Source organism: Schistocerca gregaria, chromosome 5 (assembly GCF_023897955.1).
Source record: "Schistocerca gregaria isolate iqSchGreg1 chromosome 5, iqSchGreg1.2, whole genome shotgun sequence".
NCBI lineage: Eukaryota > Metazoa > Arthropoda > Insecta > Orthoptera > Acrididae > Schistocerca > Schistocerca gregaria.
Genome location: NC_064924.1, coordinates 351,685,969 through 351,705,151, shown reverse-complemented (window position 1 = coordinate 351,705,151; position 19,183 = coordinate 351,685,969). Strand labels below are relative to the sequence as shown.

At 40.0% G+C, this 19,183-nt stretch overlaps 1 protein-coding gene across 1 annotated transcript in view; it reads left to right on the top strand.

Annotated features, from left to right (window-relative positions):
* The first annotated feature begins 268 nt into the window (after positions 1-268).
* LOC126272618 (ral guanine nucleotide dissociation stimulator-like 1) overlaps positions 269-19,183 on the top strand; it is a 518,089-nt gene continuing 499,174 nt past the window's right edge. Inside the window, exon 1 of the mRNA XM_049975577.1 lies at positions 269-681. Within this exon, the coding sequence (XP_049831534.1) occupies positions 658-681 (24 nt within the window). The 5' untranslated portion in view covers positions 269-657. The remainder of the gene's footprint in view (positions 682-19,183) is intronic.

Below are 19,183 nucleotides of genomic sequence, written 5' to 3'. Positions count from 1 at the left end.
AACAAACTGAGCACTAAAATCATCTTAAGCAATTACATTCAGCAAGGCAAAATATTGGCACATGAAAACGACTTCATGCTGTTGTACAGAGTGATTGGTCCTTTCCCCATCCGTCAATTGTCATCTTGCAAATAACAACAGACAATTGCTTAGACTCGCAGAGCGCCACCGCCATCTCACAGCTACGGGCTAAGCGAACGTCCTCTCATGGTTCAGAATTCCATTCACAGATGGCGCGCACAGCACCGCAGTGCTTGTACGAATCACGTCACACGGAAACAAGAAAGCTTGGCAGGTAGTACTCGGAATCTCGGAACCTGTTGAAGTGATGTTTGCAGTGAATGGTATACAGGCACCGGCCGCGTTCAGTCGCTTCTGGTCTTCTTAGACGAAAAGATGCGCACCTTTCGTCTGCAGTCACTGTTCTTCTCCGGTGAAAGTTAGCATCGGTTACCACATTATACAATGAGTTCAGTATTCGAATGCTAATTATCTCACATAGTGAAGGAGAAAAGAATGAGTGAAGAAGTGCTGTAGTGCTAATTAAAGCGTTTCGAAAGGATCTCAGTGTGCAGCAATGTTCTGGAATGTGTGAAATCCTGCGCCTGGAAGACTTTATTGGCTTTTGGATCCGGAGACAATGTGGACTGAAGAAGAATGAACCCAGATGCGGATAGCCTGGTAAGTGGATGATGTACACAGGATTATTTATTCGTGTTATGAGTGAGAGTTTATGTGACGGCTCAGTGCTCTCATGTTTGTGTGCGGTACGTCTCAGGGAGCCGATCACTGAACAGCTCACGAGTAGCTGGCTGTCAGTTTGACAGTTGAACAGCGTCATCCCTGTCATCGACTTGTCGTTGTGCTTCGGACTTAATGCATGCCTTGGTGTCATTATTTAGTTTTCTTGATTTATTTGTGGCGAATGGAGATGCGTGTCAGGTGCTGGAATTAAATGACAAGAAACCGAAGCGAGCAGTGCCTTGCCAGGGCCGTGGCCCCTCGGAGGCGCGGCCTGCCGCCTGCGCCTGGGATAGCGGTACCCGAGGCGCTGACGTACTACCGGCCGGTCCCACGCCACTGCCAGGCGCGTCCTGGGCAAAAACTCAGCGCTCGGGCCTTCTCACTTCTAACCATCAACTCCCTACGCCTGCGCATATGCGTTCCTGCGTTGGAAACAAGGCGACAACTGGTCAGCAAAGAAATATTAAAGTATACATAAATTTCTCTTTAAATGGCTTTTTGGTTTCCGAAAGTCGAAACGAATTTTTTTTTTTTTTTTTTTTTTTTTTTTTTAGCAAGAATTTCTTAAACGTTTGAGCTCATGACAGGAAAATGACAGGATTAATGGTCTACTATTATTTTAGTCGATCAAACAGTAGGGAAAAAGGTCGACTCTTATCTTGATTATTTACGGTCTTCTAAATTCCCATTCTACCTTTCTGCTCGTCAACCTGCAATTTACAATACAATACATCTCTAAGGTAAGGAAGAGTTACTACTTTGAGCAGAGTATTATTTAGTAACAGAACCGCGGGATTACTAGAAGATTATGTTTTTGGAACAGTTCTGTGCTACAGGTATAGTTCAATACTTATTAACAGCTGCTGAACAAAACATTTCTCTGTCGCACTGCAAAATATGTGTATTACGTACCGATATTGCATTTGCATTTTTCCGTCTTGTGAGAAACGTCTAACTGATATTAACTTGGTTAGAAGGAGTAGTCACTTAATGGAAGTAAGGCAAAGGAAATATACGTACAGACTCTTCTCAATTATTAAGAAAGAGGTGTTCCTCTGTCTTATATATAATTATTAATTTTAGCAGCTTCCGAAAGCATTGATGATGGCCCATAACAAAAGCGTATTTTCAGCTAAATGATGACACCTATCCTGCTGGCAAATCCCTATTTTCGGCAGTTAGATTTAAATATAATTTTTATTATTGTAACTAAACTAATATGAATGATACTGGAAGAAAGTTCTTTTAATGAAGTCACAGGACTGTTGCATGATCCTGCCGTGCTAAAATGGTTACCCTTTTTTTTTCTTTTTTATTAAAATCATGTCGGTTGCGTGGCGGGATGGTTCTCAACAATAGGCCTTGACCGTCACCTTCCACATTCCCTGCTCATTAATAGTAAGGGCCTCATCAATGTATTTAATTACTATTCATTAAAATAGTGTCATATACACAAATGTGGCAATGTTAGCGTCTTTCCGTGATACGGAGAAAAAAGTTTTCGTTGTAACAGATTACAGATCACAATAAAGGTGAGTATATGAAGTGTTTAAGCCACGGTTAGCTTTTCTTGTATTTTGTGTTGAAAAAACTATTTTTCTACATTATAGAAATACATGTCATTTAGCCACGATGTAAATGCCAGTCTCGTTGGACTTGTGGATATAGCGACCTATTGCGTGTAGGATTAATCCGTAGAAGTTCTGATTACACTGGTGGCTTCGTGTAGATTATCGTTAAGATTGTGTTTCATAACTGTGGAGGGAAAATTTTGCAAATATCGAAGAAAAAAGGATAGTCTTCATTTGATTTATTTGTGAACCGTATTATGAGCTTGTTCCTTTTTTCTTGGTACAACAGAGATAAACAAATAGCACTTTTCCAAACAAATAATCAAAATTGGCAATTTAGTTGCTTTGATCTGGTGATATACCAAGCCATAGCTTTCAATGCCTTTTTATGATTCAGAAAATAAAATGTGGACGATAAGCAGTACAGACGAGAAGAGAACAAACTTCTGGAATGTAACACTACAGAAGAATGTTGGAAATTAGATGAATGGTCGGGTTGAACAGAACCGGAGAGAAGAGAGCATTACGGCAAAACTTGACCAAGTTGATAACAAAATGACGTATCAAGGAACAGTCAATCTGTTGGATTTGGGAGAGAGAGAGACAGAGATAGACCTTTTTGGGAGAGGAGGGAGAACACTGACAGTTAGTCTGCTGCTAATAATTACTGCTCGAATTTATCTATGGGATGGCCTGCCTGGGTTATTTTCAGCCAGTTCCCGGCTACAGCCGGATAATGTCAGCGAATTTCACATGGAGGAATCCAGGAGCGATTTCCTTGTTTGACGTCGGCATCCCGTCGCGGAGATCTTCCGGGGCTCTCCTCATGCTGTGTTTGGAGTTGACCGTGGAATCGCGTTCAAAGTCCGTAACAGTCACGTACTCATGCCTCCTACACATATTATGTTGCTACGAACGAGTGGCAGTGACAGTAAGGCAAGTCATCTTCCGAGTTTGATTTGCACTAGTGGCAGTACTGTTTTAAACACACAGACCCTCAGCGAATTTAACTAACCATTGCCTGATACTGCTGAATTTCTGCGTAAACCATCTTCGAAAATAATAATTTCTCACTCTTATATGACTTTAAAGAGCCTAGAATTATTTCCAGTTCTCACGCGAAGAGAAAAGGAATTCGTTCGGGCGAGAAGACATCTATTTCATGGAAGCTTCTTGCAGTTGCTTCTGATTGTGTCCTGTATAGCCGAACAGTTAAAATTTAAACTTAATAGAACACCATTTTAAATCTTCCACCGTTTCTCCTTACGGTCGTGATGATAGATTTCTCAACTCTAGAGCTAAGCTTTGCTCACACTGCTACTGCGATGGATGTGCCAGTGCCTTAAGAATCTTCACGTATTGCAGTATGTCTCAGGTATGCAAGTATTTAGGGTCAGGATCGTCTCAAGGGTTCTTAATTTTCTCATTTTCATCAGAAGCCGTAGAACTTTCTTGGACGTAAGATTAATGAATCGCAGCAGGGGACACTAAAATCATGCAAGTACCTGTGGAACTGTACGGTCACGTGTCAGTACCGAGAAGAAAGATAGTGTTCGGCGAATGGCTCTGGAGTATCTTACTGCATCTGCACCAGCAATTTGAGCAGCAGTTGGCACCACACTGTTACTTCAAGGACAGCTCCGAGAGAGAAGCCGTGTAGAGTGTATTCCACTGACATCACACCACCGCCATCTGCGACTTCAGTAGTGTCAAGTGAGCTCATTGGAAGGCTGGATGGAGGTCTTTTGTGTTTTCTGATGAAAGCTGGATCTGCCTCGGTACCAGTGACAGCCTTGTGTTGGTTAGGAGGAGGCAAGTTGAGAGCCTACAACCAATCTGTCTGCGTGCTAAACACACTGGGCGTACACATAGAGATTTGGCCTGTGGTGCGATTTCGAGAACAGGTACACTCTCGTGGTTACCCCACCCACATTGACTGCAAATTTGGATGTCAGTCTGTTGATTCGATCTGCTGTGCTGCCATTCATGAACAGCATTTCAGGGGGATGTTTTCCAACAGGATAACCCTCGCCCACAAACTGCTATTGTAACCCTTCATACTCCAGTATGTCGGCATGTCGCCTTCATCTGCTCAATTATCTACCTCCAATCGAGCGCATATGGGACGTCATTGTACAACTCCAACGTCACCCACAACCAGCATTAAGCATTCCTGTATTGACTGACCAAGTACAGCAGGCATAGGACTCTATCCAACAAACTGATATCCGGCCCCTGTGCAACACAATGCACGCACGTTTGCGTGCTTAGCGTTTCACATTTGCAGTGGCTTATCTCCCGCTTTCATCAACCTGTGATGTTTCAATGTTAATGTTAAATCGCTTAAATAGGTCACCTAGATATATGCGTTTCTGAAATTTCATTACTCTACGTTATTCTTTCAAATTCTGAAGGTGGCAGGGGTAAAATACAGGGAGCGAAAGGCTATTTACAATTTGTACAGAAACCAGATGGCAGTTATAAGAGTCGAGGGACATGAAGGGGAAGCAGTGGTTGCGAAGGGAGTGAGACAGGGTTGTAGCCTCTCCCCGATGTTATTCAATCTGTATATTGAGCAGGCAGTAAAGGAAACAAAAGAAAAATTCGAAGTAGGTATTAACATCCATGGAGAAGAAATAACAACTTTGAGGTTCGCCGATGATATTGTAATTGTCAGAGACAGCAAAGAACTTAGAAGAGCAGTTGAACGGAATGGATAGTGTCTTGAAAGGAGAGTATAAGATGAACATCAACAAAAGCAAAACGAGGATAATGGAATGTAGTCGAATTAATTCGGGTGATGCTGAGGGAATTAGATTAGGAAATGAGCCACTTAAAGTAGTAAATGAGTTTTGCTATTTGGGGAGCAAAATAACTGACGATGGTCGAAGTAGAGAGGATATCAAATATAGACTGGCAATGGCAAGCAAAGCGTTTCTGAAGAAGAGAAATTTGTTAACATCGGGTATAGATCTAAGTGTCATTTTTGAAAGTATTGGTATGGAGTATAACCATGTATGGAAGTGAAACATGGACGATAAATAGTTTGAACAAGAAGAGAATAGAAGCTTTTGAAATGTGGTGCTGCAGAAGAATGCTGAAGATTAGATGGGTAGATCACATAACTAATGAGGAAGTATTGAATAGGATTGGGGAGAAGAGAAGTTTATGGCACAACATGACTAGAAGAAGGGATCGGTTGGTAGGACATGTTCTGAGGCATCAATGGATGACCAATTTAGTACTGGAGGGCAGCGTGGAGGGTAAAAAAATGTAAAGGGGGACCAAGAGATGGATACACTAAGCAGATTCAGAAGGATGTAGGTTGCGGTATGTACTGGGAGATGAAGAAGCTTGCACAGTATAGAGTACCATTGAGAGTTGCAGCAAACCAGTTTCAGGACTGAAGACCACAACAACAACACAACGTTATTCTTTTTGTGTTGCGATTGTTTCCTTCTGTGTATTATTATTATTATTATTATTATTATTATTATTATCATCGATTATTCCCATTTAAAGAGAGCGTTTGAACTTGAATTCCTTTATGTTGATTGTTTGTTTTTTCTGAGCCCAAATTTTCTTCATGTGTTCACTGTGTTGTTTCTTTCGCTACGCTGTCCATTTGCATCCTGGTCTCTTCTGTGTTGTGGTGTCAAATTTATGTTTTTTTGATGATGATCCTGAATTTAGTTCTATTTTCTGCATCGTTTACTGTTATATGTGCTTGTCTGAGGTCCTCTTCAACTTCTTTTATCCATTTTGTTTTTCCCCTGCGTGAGTTGATGACTTTAAGAATTCGCTTTGAAATTCTGTTTTCATTCATCCTGTGGATATGTCCGTAGAACTACATTCTTCTTTTCCTTATTGTATCCGTAATCTTGTCTGTGTATTTATATGATTCTGATGTTGGTCTCTTCTTCCAGATCCCTTGCCCTTGTATCGGGCCAAAAATTTTCCTGAGAATTTTCCTTTCTTGTTTATCTATTTCTTTGATTTCAGTTTGCCCACCTATTTGTGTCGTTTCAGATGCATACAGTGCCTCTGGAAGTACGACAGTGTTGTAGTACCTCAATTTTGCGTTAATGGATATGGAGTTTTTGTTATAATAGTTCCACGTGAGTTTATATGCTTTTTGTAGTTTTTTTATTTTGTCCTCAATTGCCTTTAGGTTCATCTCTGATGGCTGGATGATTTCTCCCAAGTACTTAAAATGTGGTACTTGGACGATTTTCTCATGGGTTGTCACAATAGGCAATTTGTCTTGTGGCCCTCTTTCTATGTACTGGGGCCAGCCGGAGTGGCCGAGCGGTTCTAGGCGCTTCAGTCTGGAACCGCGAGACCGCTACGGTTGCAGGTTCGAATCCTTCCTCGGGCATGGATGTGTGTGATGTCCTTAGGTTAGTTAGGTTTAAGTAGTTCTAAGTTCTAGGGGACTGATGACCTCAGATGTTAAGTCCCACAGTGCTCAGAGCCATTTGAACCATGTGTACTGAGTTTTCTCATACGAGATTTTCAGGCCAGTTCTTTGTGAAATTTCGTGTAAGCTTCTCAATGGCATTAGTGGCTTCTTTTCTATTATTTGTGTGGATTGCAAGGTCATCTGCGAAAGCTAAACACTTCACATTGAATTTATTATCTTTTCTAATGCCAATTTGGATTCTTTTGACTCCTTTTTCCCATATCCTGATAATTTTTCAAGAATGATATTAAAGAGTGATGGTGAAATTCCGTCACCCTGTCGCACTCCAGTTTGGATTTCAAATGGTTCAGAGATATCCCTCATAAATTTAACCTTGGAGACTGTGTCAGTTAATGTTTGCCGAATGATTGCTCTTGTCTTTCTGTCAATGCTGAATTCTTTTAGCGTGTTGCAGAGCGCTACTCTATCTATTGAGTCGTAGGCCTTCTTAAAATCTACAAAATTGACCATTGTGTTTCGGGTGTTTCTCATCTGGAGAATCATTTTCAGATTCCAGATCTGTTCTATGCATGATCGTCCCTTGCGAAAACCAGCCTGGTATTCTCCTATTTGTGGGTCAGCTTGTTCTTCTAATCTATTCATGAGAAATTTGATAGGATTTTATATGTGACCGGCACGAGTGAGATATCCCTGTAATTATTTGGTTCAGTTTTGTCCTCTTTTTTTGTGTGGAGTGGATGGGTGAGTGCGCATTTCCATTCAGAAGGGATCAGTTCTGTTTCCCAAATGTTTAATATAATTTTGTGGATTTTCCTGTTAATCTTTCATCATTTAGTTCCCATAGTTCTCCAATAATTCCATCTTCTCCTGGGGCTCTATTGTTTTTCAGTATCTTGTTAATTTCTACTATTTCGTTGATGGTTGGTGGTTTAGCGTCGGGATTTGCTGTAGACGTCTGTTAGTGAATATCCTCTTTCGCAGTTGAGAAGTTTGTTTATTATATTGTTATTTCTTTCCTTTCTCAGACGTTACGTCTGGTTAAAAATGGAAAGTTCGCGGACCTTGATCAAGCGCGACTTCCTTTTAACTGTACGGTATATGTTAAATTGCATTTAGGAACTTTCCGGTAATTGAACATGTATCAATAATTAAAGATTTCTGTAGTTGTATATATACGTTTGGATGTAGCTGTATTGCATTGATGTACTGGTGGATATTGTGTGGTATGGCTCCTGTAGTTGATAGTATAATTGGTATAATGTCAACTTTATCCTGATGCCACATGTCCTTGACTTCCTCAGCCAGTTGGAAGTATTTTTCAATTTTTTCTCCTGTTTTCTTATGTATATTTGTTGTATTGAGTATGGCTATTTCGATTAGTTGTGTTAATTTCTTCTTTTTATTGGTTCTGTTCCAGTATAATTTGTATTCATCATTCTCCAGTACATTTTGTGGTGCAAACTTGTATGTGGGAACGTGTTGTTTTATTAGCTTATGTTGTATGGCAAGTTGTTGATGTAATATTTTTGCTACATTGTCATGTCTTCTGGTGTGTTCTGTATTTGCTAGTATTGTACATCTGCTTGTGATTTGAACTACTGTTTCTATTTGTTGTTTGCAAAGTCTGCATTTATCTGTTGTGGTATTGAGATCTTTAATAAATGCTTGCTGTAATATCTGGTGTTTATTGTTTGATCCTGTATTGCAATCATGAATCCTTCCGTCTCACCATATATATTGCCTTTTCTTAGCCATGTGTTGGATGCATCTTGATCGATGTGTGGCTGTGTTAGATGATACAGCTGCTTGCCATGTAGTATTTTCTTTTTCCAATTTACTTTCTTCGTATCTGTTGATGTTATGTGATCTAAAGTGTTGTAGAAGTGGTTATGAAATTGCAATGGTGTAGCCGATGTATTTATATGAGTGATTGCTTTGTGTATTTTGCCAGTTTCTGCTCTTTCTGTAAAGAATTTTGTTAAATTGTCTACCTGTCCATAATGTAGGTTTTTTATGTCGATAAATCCCCTTCCTCCTTCCTTTCTGCTTAATGTGGATCTTTCTGTTGCTGAATGTATGTGATGTATTCTATATTTGTGGCATTGTGATCGTGTAAGTATACTGAGTGCTTCTAGGTCTGTGTTACTCCATTTCACTACTCCAAATGAGAAGGTCAATATTGGTATCGTATAAGTATTTATAGCTTTTGTCTTGTTTCTTGCTGTCAATTCTGTTTTCAGTATTTTTGTTAGTCTTTGTCTATATTTTTCTTTTAGTTCTTCTTTAATATTTGTATTATCTATTCCTATTTTTCGTCTGTGTCCTAGACATTTATAGGCACCTGTTTTTTCCATCGCTTCTATGCAGTCGCTGTGGTTATCCAATGTGTAATCTGTTTAGTGTGTTTCCCCTTGACTTTGCTATTTTTCTTACATTTTTCTGTTCCAAAAGCCATATTTATATCATTGCTGAATACTTCTGTTATCTTTAGTAATTGGTTGAGTTGTTGATTTGTTGCTGCCAGTAGTTTTAGATCATTCATGTATAACAAATGTGTGATTTTGTGGTGGTGTGTTCCAGTAATATTGTATCCATAATTTGTATTATTTAGCATGTTGGATAGTGGGTTCAGAGCAAGGCAGAACCAGAAAGGACTTAATGAGTCTCCTTGGTATATTCCACACTTAATCTGTATTGGCTGTGATGTGATATTATTTGAATTTGTTTGGATATTAAGTGTGCTTTTCCAATTTTTCATTACTATGTTTAGGAACTGTATCAATTTAGGATCTACTTCGTGTATTTCCAATTTTTGTAGTAACCATGAGTGGGGTACACTATCAAAAGCTTTTTGGTAATCAATGTATGCATAGTGTAGCGACCTTTGTTTAGTTTTAGCTTGATATGTCACCTCTGCATCTATTATCAGTTGCTCTTTACATCCTAGTGCTCCTTTGTAGCAGTCTTATTGTTCTTCATTTATAATTTTGATCTGTGTTGTATGTCTCATTAATTTCTGTGTAATGACTGAAGTTAATATTTTGTATATCGTTGGTAGGTATGATATGGGGCGATATTTTGCTGAGTTTGCTGTGTCTGCCTGATCTTTAGGTTTCAGATAGGTTATTCCATGTGTAAATGTATCAGAGAATGTGTAGGGGTCTGCAATGTAGCTGTCAAATAATTTGGTTAGATGCGAATGTGTTGAGGTGAACTTCTTTAGTCAGAAATTTGCTATTTTATCTTTTCCAAGGGCTTTCCAATTGTGCATAGAATTTATTGAACGGGTGACTTCATGTTGCAAAATTATCACTTCGGGCATTTGTGGGATCATCTTGTATGTGTCTGTTTCTGCTTGTATCCACTGTGCATGCCTGTTATGCTGTACTGGGTTTGACCATATGTTGCTCCAGAAGTGTTCCATGTCTGTTATGTTTGGTTGATTGTCTATTTTAATGTGTGTGTTATCTATTGTCTGGTAAAATTTCTTTTGGTTTGTGTTGAATGTTTGGTTTTGTTTCCTTCGATTTTCACTTTTATTTGTATCTTCTAAGTCGTTTGGCCAATGCTTGTAATTTCTGCTTCTTTTCATCTAATTGCTCTATCGCTTCTAGTTGTGAGATTTAACCCAACCTTTTTCGTTTTTTTGTCTGATATTTCATTTCTTATAAACTGTGTTAGCTGTCCGATGTCTCTTCTCAGTTTTTCAATTCATATCTGTAGCCTGTGTTGCCATGCTGGTTTTGTGGGTTTCTTCTGTGTGTTGGTTTGTTCTGATCTCTGCCTAGTGTGTATATTTAGTGTAGTGAGTGCTCCTATATAAACCAGTAGTCGTAACTCTTCCATAGTTGTATTTTCATTTATTTTGTTGTTTACTATTGTGTTGATAGTTGTTTCGACTTGTAGGCTATTTGGTGGTCTATGCAAGAATGGTCTAATGTCTGTATTTGTGTCTTTGTATTCTATATAAGTTAGCTGAAATTTTTGTTCTATATCTAACATGTGTGTCACTTCATGTTCTATTTGTGCTTGTTCTGGTGGCTGTCTTAAGATTTCGTTCTCCTCTGATTGTTTAATTGATGCGTGTTCTTTGTTTGTTTGTTCTGGGATGTTTGAGTCAATTACCGTATTTTCTTCTACTGATTGCACATTATTTTGTTCCAGTATTTGTTGTACTTGTTGTTTGATGTTTTCTAATTCTAACTGGGGTATCCTGTTATTTTTTATTATTACTCGGATCTGATCAGCTAGTCATTGTTCTGTTAAAAATTTTAATTCTGGGTATCTGGTAATAAATGTTGTGTATACTTGTAATCTGTATCCAGTTGTCTTGGTTTCTAAGTTTGTTGCTTGGTAATATCAGAACATGAGGTGTCGGTTAACTTCATCTGACCATCTCATCCTCTGTCTTTGTTTTCCTTCTAGAGTGGATGTAGGAAGCATATCCTGCGAGACACCTCTATTTGGATTTAAATCATTTTCCGTGTGGCTAGCAGGTTCGTTACCATTGTGGACGGGAATAGGGTTCAAGCGTCGTCCCCGACCATGACAGCGCTTGTCCGAGGCTTCATTAGTTGTGTCCTGAACCAACTAATCACACTAAGAGGGGGGTTAGCCCTATTAGTGGTTTCTTTTCGTCGCCTTTTACGACTGGCAGAACATACCGAAGGCCTATTCTTTTCCCGGGCCTCCACGGGATATATTATTATTATTATTATTATTATTATTATTATTATTATTATTAACTTGTAAGAGCAGTACCTTCAGTTGAAACTCCAGCGCTATCCGCTTTACCGTTGTTTTCCCGGCCGAGCATGGGAATGCTATGGCGTCTGCTGCGAAGCCATTGCTATTCGGCCTGCGGCCAGAGCGCGTTCCACATCCTGCAGCAGTATCCGGTCGGCAGCCGAGCCGCGCCGCCGTCACGTACACGCGGTTTTCTTCTCACTGCACTTTCTATAGCGGCGCGTCGCGTCGGCCGCGGCGTGAAAACGCCGCAGTCGGCAATTATCCGCGCGGCTTGCGTCGCCAGGAGAAACACTGCCGAAGGGCGTAGCGCATCTCACTTATTGGCGTAACAGCAGCTGCACCCCGCTCTGACACAACTCGCCCGCCTGTGCGTCTTCTGCGGCAGCGCTCTACTAATGCGAGGAAAAGGGGGCGTCATTAGAGGTCGACCGCTAGCTCAAGAGGGCGAAAAGGGGCTAAGGGACCGGAACCTTTCTGTTGAGAGGAACCATCCCAGTATTCTCTTCAAGTCCTTTACGAAGGCAGCAGAAAAGCTAAACTAGGATTCTGCACAAATCGATACACTGGTTCAATGACTTTCTGTTTTCTACATCTACACCTGCAATTAATCTGCAGTTTACCGTTACGTGCTTGGCGGAGGATTCACCACCTTTAACCCTTTATTTTGCAAATGGTGAAAATAAAAACAAAAAAATTCAGTGATTATATTTATTTATTATGCTTAAAGAAATACAATTCAGTCAGTTTTAGAAATTTTTGACAAAAAATATGAAAATTATGAAATGTTGCTTACAAGCAACATTGCCAGCAGTAGACCAGATTTATACATATTATAGAAAAAAGTGTTTGCCAATAACTTCAAACAAAAGGTTTCCTGTACGTGAATAATTTAATTTATAAACATATTTATGCATTCCTGCTGTGTTTTAGAACTGTTTCATTTTCCCTTCTAGTTCTTCTTGCAATGGAATTTTTGGAAACAGTTCCTCTTTGGAACGAAGCACAAATACTAGATTGCATTTTGAACACATGGGTGTAGAAAATGCAGATGGACAATAACGACAACGACCTTTGGGACCGTATACAGGCCAATGCTCCATATTATCAAATCGGACATCTTGTGTAACAGTCGGAGCTGTTGGCTTCCTCCTCTTCTTTTGTGGTGGTGTTATGTCTATTGAGGGCCTTCCTACTTTCCTTTTCTCTGAAAACATCAAACCATTGGCAATATCTGCCCTGAATGACTTCAGTGACGTCTTCTTGTCCAGAGATTCTCTTCGAAATACCAGAGAGGCATTTACAACACTCAAATCTAGCATAAATCCATATAATCTCATGTACCAACACCTAGTTTTCATTGGTACTATGTAGAGCTCTATCAGCATACCATCAAGATCAACTCCTCCCATACGCTTGTTGTACTGACGTACAATACTGGGACAGGGCACATCAGTTCTTCTTTTTTCATTGCTGCCCCATTATCTTACAATTTAGAGTGGTTGGACACCACAAAATGAGCTTGCAAGTGTCATGATTTTATTGTTTTGAATATCCGCCGTAAGCATATGTAATATACTAATGGCACATGTCCCAGCTATGGGCAATGTTGCTCACAGGCAACATAAAAGTTTTATGCTATTTCCGTAATTCAAAACAATATTAGATTGAAATATTTCTGCTGTAAACTCACCTCTGGGTATTTCTTGAAGAAAATCTGCTAAGATTACTGCCAATTTATTGAAATCCACTATTTAAGAACCAAAATAAGACACCACTGTTGCCCTCACGAGGAGATTTCTGTAACACCACTGCACAAACTGCCATCTCGTGTGGAAAGCCTTGAACTATTACAACAACTGGCATTCACAGTGTGTAAAGGAACGTTGCCTGGAAGCAACAATGCCAGTAAAAGGCACTGGGAGGTGTATGTTGTCCCATAGGGCCAACGTAAATTTGATGTTGCTTGAGAGCAACACTGCCAAATAAAGGGTTAAGCTACTTCTCTATCGTTGCTATCTCGAACAGCGCGCAGGAGAAACGAAAGCTTAAATCTTTCCGTGCGAGCTCTGATTTCTCTTATTTCATTACGACTGTCATTTCTCCCTATGTAGGTATCGGGCAAAAAACATATTTTCACACTATTAGGAGGAAGCAGGTGATCGAAATTTCAAGAGAATGTCCTGCAGCTGCGAGAAGCGTCCTTTTTTTAATGACTGCTACCCCGTCCTATCCGTCGCACCCTATCTCTCACTTCGCCATGATGCAGAACAAGCTGCCCTTCTTTGAACTTTTTCGATAGTCTCCGTCAATCCTATCTGACGCACATCCCGCACCGCATGCAGAACCGTGCGGACAAGCATAGTGTAAGCAGTCTCTTTACTAAACCTAAGGCATTTTCTGAGTGTTCTGCCAATAAATTGTAGTCTTTGGTTTGCTATACCCACAACATTATCTGTGTGATCGTTCTTATTTAAATTATTCGTCACTGTAATCCCTAAGTGTTTAGTTGAGTCTTCAGATTTGTATGTTTTATCGTGTAACCGAAATTTAGCGGACTTCTTTCAGTACCCATGTGGATGACGTCACACTTTTCATTATTTACAGTAAACAGTCACTTTTTGCACCACACAGGTATCTTTTCTAAATAATTTTGCAATTTCTTTCGATTAACTGTTGACTTGACAAGATGGTAAATGGCAGCATAATCTGTAAACAATCTAAGAGTGCTGCTTAGATTGTCCCCTACATCGTTTACACACATCAGGTACAACAGAGGGCCTGTAACACTTCGTTGGGGAACACCAGATATAACTTATGTTTTATTCGAAGAGTTTCCGTCAATTATTACAAATTATGACCTTTCCGTACGAGCTGTACTCGCATTCGGGAGGAAGACTGTTCGAACCCGCGTCCGGCTATCCCAATTTCCCTAAATCGCTTCAGGCGATTGCCCGGATGGTTCCCTTGAAAAGGCACGGCCTATTTCCTTCCCCGTCCTTCCCTAATCCTATGGGACCGATGACATCGCTGTTTGGTCCCCTCCCCCGTATCAACTAACCAACCAACCATCCTTTCCGTACGAGTTCTGGCTTCTCGTTTTTTTTTACGAAATTAATTTCTCCCAATGTAGATGGGAGTCAACAAAACATTTTGACAAAATTGTATTTGATTTGGGGTCACAGTCTTGTAGATTTTTAAAATGGTATATTTACCATTAAGTGTATTATTTATTACAGTTTCTACCATTTTAATTTCGACTGTAGCTCAACAACAAGTGGCAAGGAGCTGAAAAAAATCATGCGATAATAATAATAAAACGGGCATATTAAGGTAGGAAAAATTTTACGAGGAGGAGGAAGCTAGTGATTGAAATTTCGTGAAAAGATCTCGCTACAAGGTATAACACCTTTGATTTTCATGATTGCCACCCCAACTCGCTTGTCATATCCGTGACTTTACATCTTCATAATCCTTAAACCACCGTGAAGTCTTTGGCAGAGGTTACTTACCATTTTACCAGTCGTTATGGCTTTCTCCTGTTCCATTCACGTATGGAGCACGGGAAGAATGTCTATTTAAATACCACTGTGCGCGCTGCAATTAATCTAATTGTCCTCACAATCGCAATGGGAGAGATACGCAGGGGATTGTAGCATATTCATAGATTCATCATTTAAAAATGGATCTTGACAACTTATTAGACTTTCTCGGGATAGTTTGCGTCTATCTTGCAGCCTCTGCGTGTTCATTTTCTTCACTCTCTATGACTCTGCCACAGTGCAAGAAAGCCTGTGGCCATTCGTGCTGCTCTTCTCTGCATATGTTCGATATCCTCTGTTAGTGTTACACAGTACGGGTTCCACACACTTGAGCAATATTCTAGGATGGGTCAAGTGATTTGAAAGCCATCTCCTTTGCAGATTACTTGCATATCCCTAGCAGTCTAGCAATGAATGGAAACCTGCCAAGTGCTTTGTCTAAGATTAGCCTGTGTTATCGTTCCATTTCATATTCTTACAAAGTGTTACACCAAGGCATTTGTATGAGTTGTGGCTCTTTGATAGTATAGTCATAAGGTACTATGTTTTTTCGTTTTAAAAAAAAATTACATTTATGAAGATTTCAATCAAGCTGCCAATCCTTGCATCACTCTGAAGTGCTATCAAAATTCGACTGAATATTTTGTGCAGTTTTTTCAGACATACTCCTTCTTCATTACAGATAACTGCATCATCCGCGAAAAGTTTCAGATTAGATTAATATTGTCTGCGAGGCCTTTAATATAAAAGAAGAACAGAACTCCCAATACTCTTCCCCGAGGCACACCAGAAGTTGCCACTACACGTACCGATGACTGAGTGCTACCTACCAAGAGATCCAGTCCAGTCACAAATTCCGTTTGATATCACCTACTATGTTCTATCGATAATAAGCGTAGATGCGTTACCGAGGCAAAGGTTTTTCCGAACTCAATAATTACTGCATCTACCTGACTGTCTTGATCCCTGGCTTTCAGAATGTCTTGTGAGAAAAGTGCAAGTTTGGTTTCAAATGACTGATGTTTTCGCAATTCATTTTAGTTATCATGGAGGATCTCATTACATCTGAGCTCAAAAAATGTTCCAAGATTCTGGTAACGATCCCATACCGAGCATCAGTACTCCGTAAGATGATTGAATTTAGTAGTTTTGTTGCATCTTCTAAGTGTTCGGCCAATAAAACCTAAACTTCGGGTCGCCTTTCCCACAAAATTCTCTATTTGACGGTTCCAATTTAAGTTGTTAGTAATTGTAATACCCGGGTATTCAGTTGGATTGAAAATCTTTAAATTTGTTTGTTTTATCAAGTAACCGAAATTTAACGGAATTTTTTTAGTACTCATGTGGAGGAGTTAACGCTTTTTATTGTTTAGGGCCCAACACAACATTTCGCATCTGCAGCTCTGGTCTAAATCATTTTACAATTCGTTTTGATCCCCTGATAATTTCACTAACCGGTAAGAGACAGCATCATCTGCAAACTATGTAAGTGGGCTACTCACGTTGTCATCAAATTGTCTGTGTAGATTAAGAACAACAGATGCCCTATCACACTTTCTTGGGGTATCCCAGATATCACTTCTGTTTCACTAGATTACATCCAGTCACACAACTAACACCGTACCCCATAGGCACACAATTTGATTGGAAGCCAATTATGGGAAACTGTGCAAAATCCGCTGAAAATCTGGAAAATAGAACGAACTTGAGATTCCTCGTCCATAGCGCTCATTTATTCGTGTGAATCAAGACTCAGTCTTGTTTTCCAACAACGCTAGTTTCTTAGTCCGTGATGGTTATGTTTCAAGTGGCTCTGAGTACTATGGGACCTAACATCTGAGGTCATTAGTCTCCTATAACTTAGAACTACTTAAACCTAACTAACCTAAGGACATCACACACATCCATGCCCGAGGCAGGATTCGAACCTGCAACCGTAGCGGTCGCGCGGTTCCAGACTGACGCGCTCAGAACCGCTCGGTCACATCGGCCGGCCATGATGGTTATGTGTCAGTAGTTTTCTTCGTGGTGTTTCATAATTTGGAATAAAACATACCTTCCAAAATTAGTCCATTACACATTTCGATGGGCATGCCACCATAACGAGAAGATCTGATACGTAGGAAATCCGCAACTGAGAGGCATGATAATTAATTTAAAGATATCCTCTTCAGTCGTACTAATAAGTACAACTGAATTGGATTTCTCAAAATTAATTATCATAACAACTAGTTGGATTCTTGTTGTTAGCTGTACTTGTGGCAAGCACATGTGTAAATAGTTTCACACAGAGGTGCGATATTAAGGTTTCGCGTGAAATATTAGTGACGAAATACTAGCGTTAATTAAAGCATTATAGGTGTTTTGCGCATTTATACATGTGTGTAAAAATTGTGCTAGTTGTATAAGTGAAATAAACCCGCTGTATGCTGCCACAGCGCACCAGCTGTGACTGTCGTTACGCATTTGAGTCACTATTTTCCAGGTTTTATAATGCAAAGATGTTAGCTGTCACAACAGATTTTGGACACTGGTGAGACTCTTCACAGACAATGAGATACGCGTATGTCACAGAATTCTTACTTAACACACTGTTGCACTTTGGGAACGTTTTTAATTAAATAAATGGGACTGTGATGAAATCAGTATTATGTATCTGTATATTTATATTAGTGCATCACTTATCTGCGTCTAATTGTAAATATTATTTTTGCTAATGTTACAAGTAGAAATAAGGATACATAATAAATATATTGTTTACAGTATGCCGATATCACGTTGATATGTTTCATAAACTTTTAAAGAAGTTGATTGAGCTTGATTCAGGCTGTTTACTTAGTAATTTTTGCCAAGTGTGCTAGGGGTAAATGACATTCTCAAGGTCTTCATGCAGATTCATCATATGTAAAGTCTAAGTAGCCCCACAGACAGGGGATGAGCTTAGGGGAGGTGATGCAGGAAACCTACATCGCCATTGTAAGCAAGATCCTAGTGGAGATGTGTCCTGTGAAATTTGTGGTGTTCCACTTTCGTTCAGCATATTTTGGCTACGTGTGTCTTGCATACTAACATCACGGCAGACCTCGGTTTGGGACCGAGCGAAGTGGCGCAGTGGTTAGCACACTGGACTCGCATTCGGGAGGACGACGGTTCAATCCCACATCCGGCCATCCTGATTTATGTTTTCCGTGATTTTCCTAACTCGCTCCAGGCAAATGCCGGGATGGTTCCTTTGAAAGGGCACGGCCGACTTCCCTCCCCATCCTTCCCCAATCCGATGAGACCGATGACCTCGCTGTTTGGTCTCTTCCCCCAAAACGCCCACCCCCGTCGGATTGGCAGGAGATCTGCCCACCATCCTCGCCGGTACTAACACCATGTTACTTGGGTTCTGAAACTTTGTGAACTGTCGGGGTTATCCCTAAAGCACTGGGGAGGAGAGGCGAACTGTAATAAGCTATAACCTACTCCAAATGTGAGGACAACCTTCGTCGTAAATGGCTTCATTTGTTTTTGATGGTATTTTGTTATAAGGAATTCGAATTAACTTGTAGAAAAATAGAGCACGACTGTGAAATGCCATCTCCAGTAAAATACGTGTTGTTCCGTCAATAAATCTACAGTTTGATGATGCTTTCAAAACTACGTAATTTCAACGAGGTTTATTTTCCAGTGTCCTTATAGCATTATTTGCAATCGCTTGAAAATGCCGCAAACTGCGCTGTTGACAATTGTTTACTTCAGAAGTGTCGTATTCATGATCTATCAAACAAGTACTAATTTAATCTTTCGTGTAGCACCCAGAAGGACTGTGTTTTCTTAGACTTATTCACCATTTATATTGTCTCCGCATAATCACTTGCCTTGCGTAAATAATATTCCATCGAATTTTGTACAAAAAAAGTTCAAATGCGCGTGAAATCTTATGGGACTTAACTGCTAAGGTCATCAGTCCCTAAGCTTACAAACTACTTAACCTAAATTATCGTAAGGACAAACATACACATCCATGCCTGAGGGAGGACTCGAACCTCCGCCGGGGAATTTTGTACAACTTTTCAACGTATTATGCTATTTGTCTAAATCGGCCTTGTAGCAAACAAAATTTCAACCATCGTGGGGAAAGTGGTGCAGATTATGTAAGGCTTCATAAAATC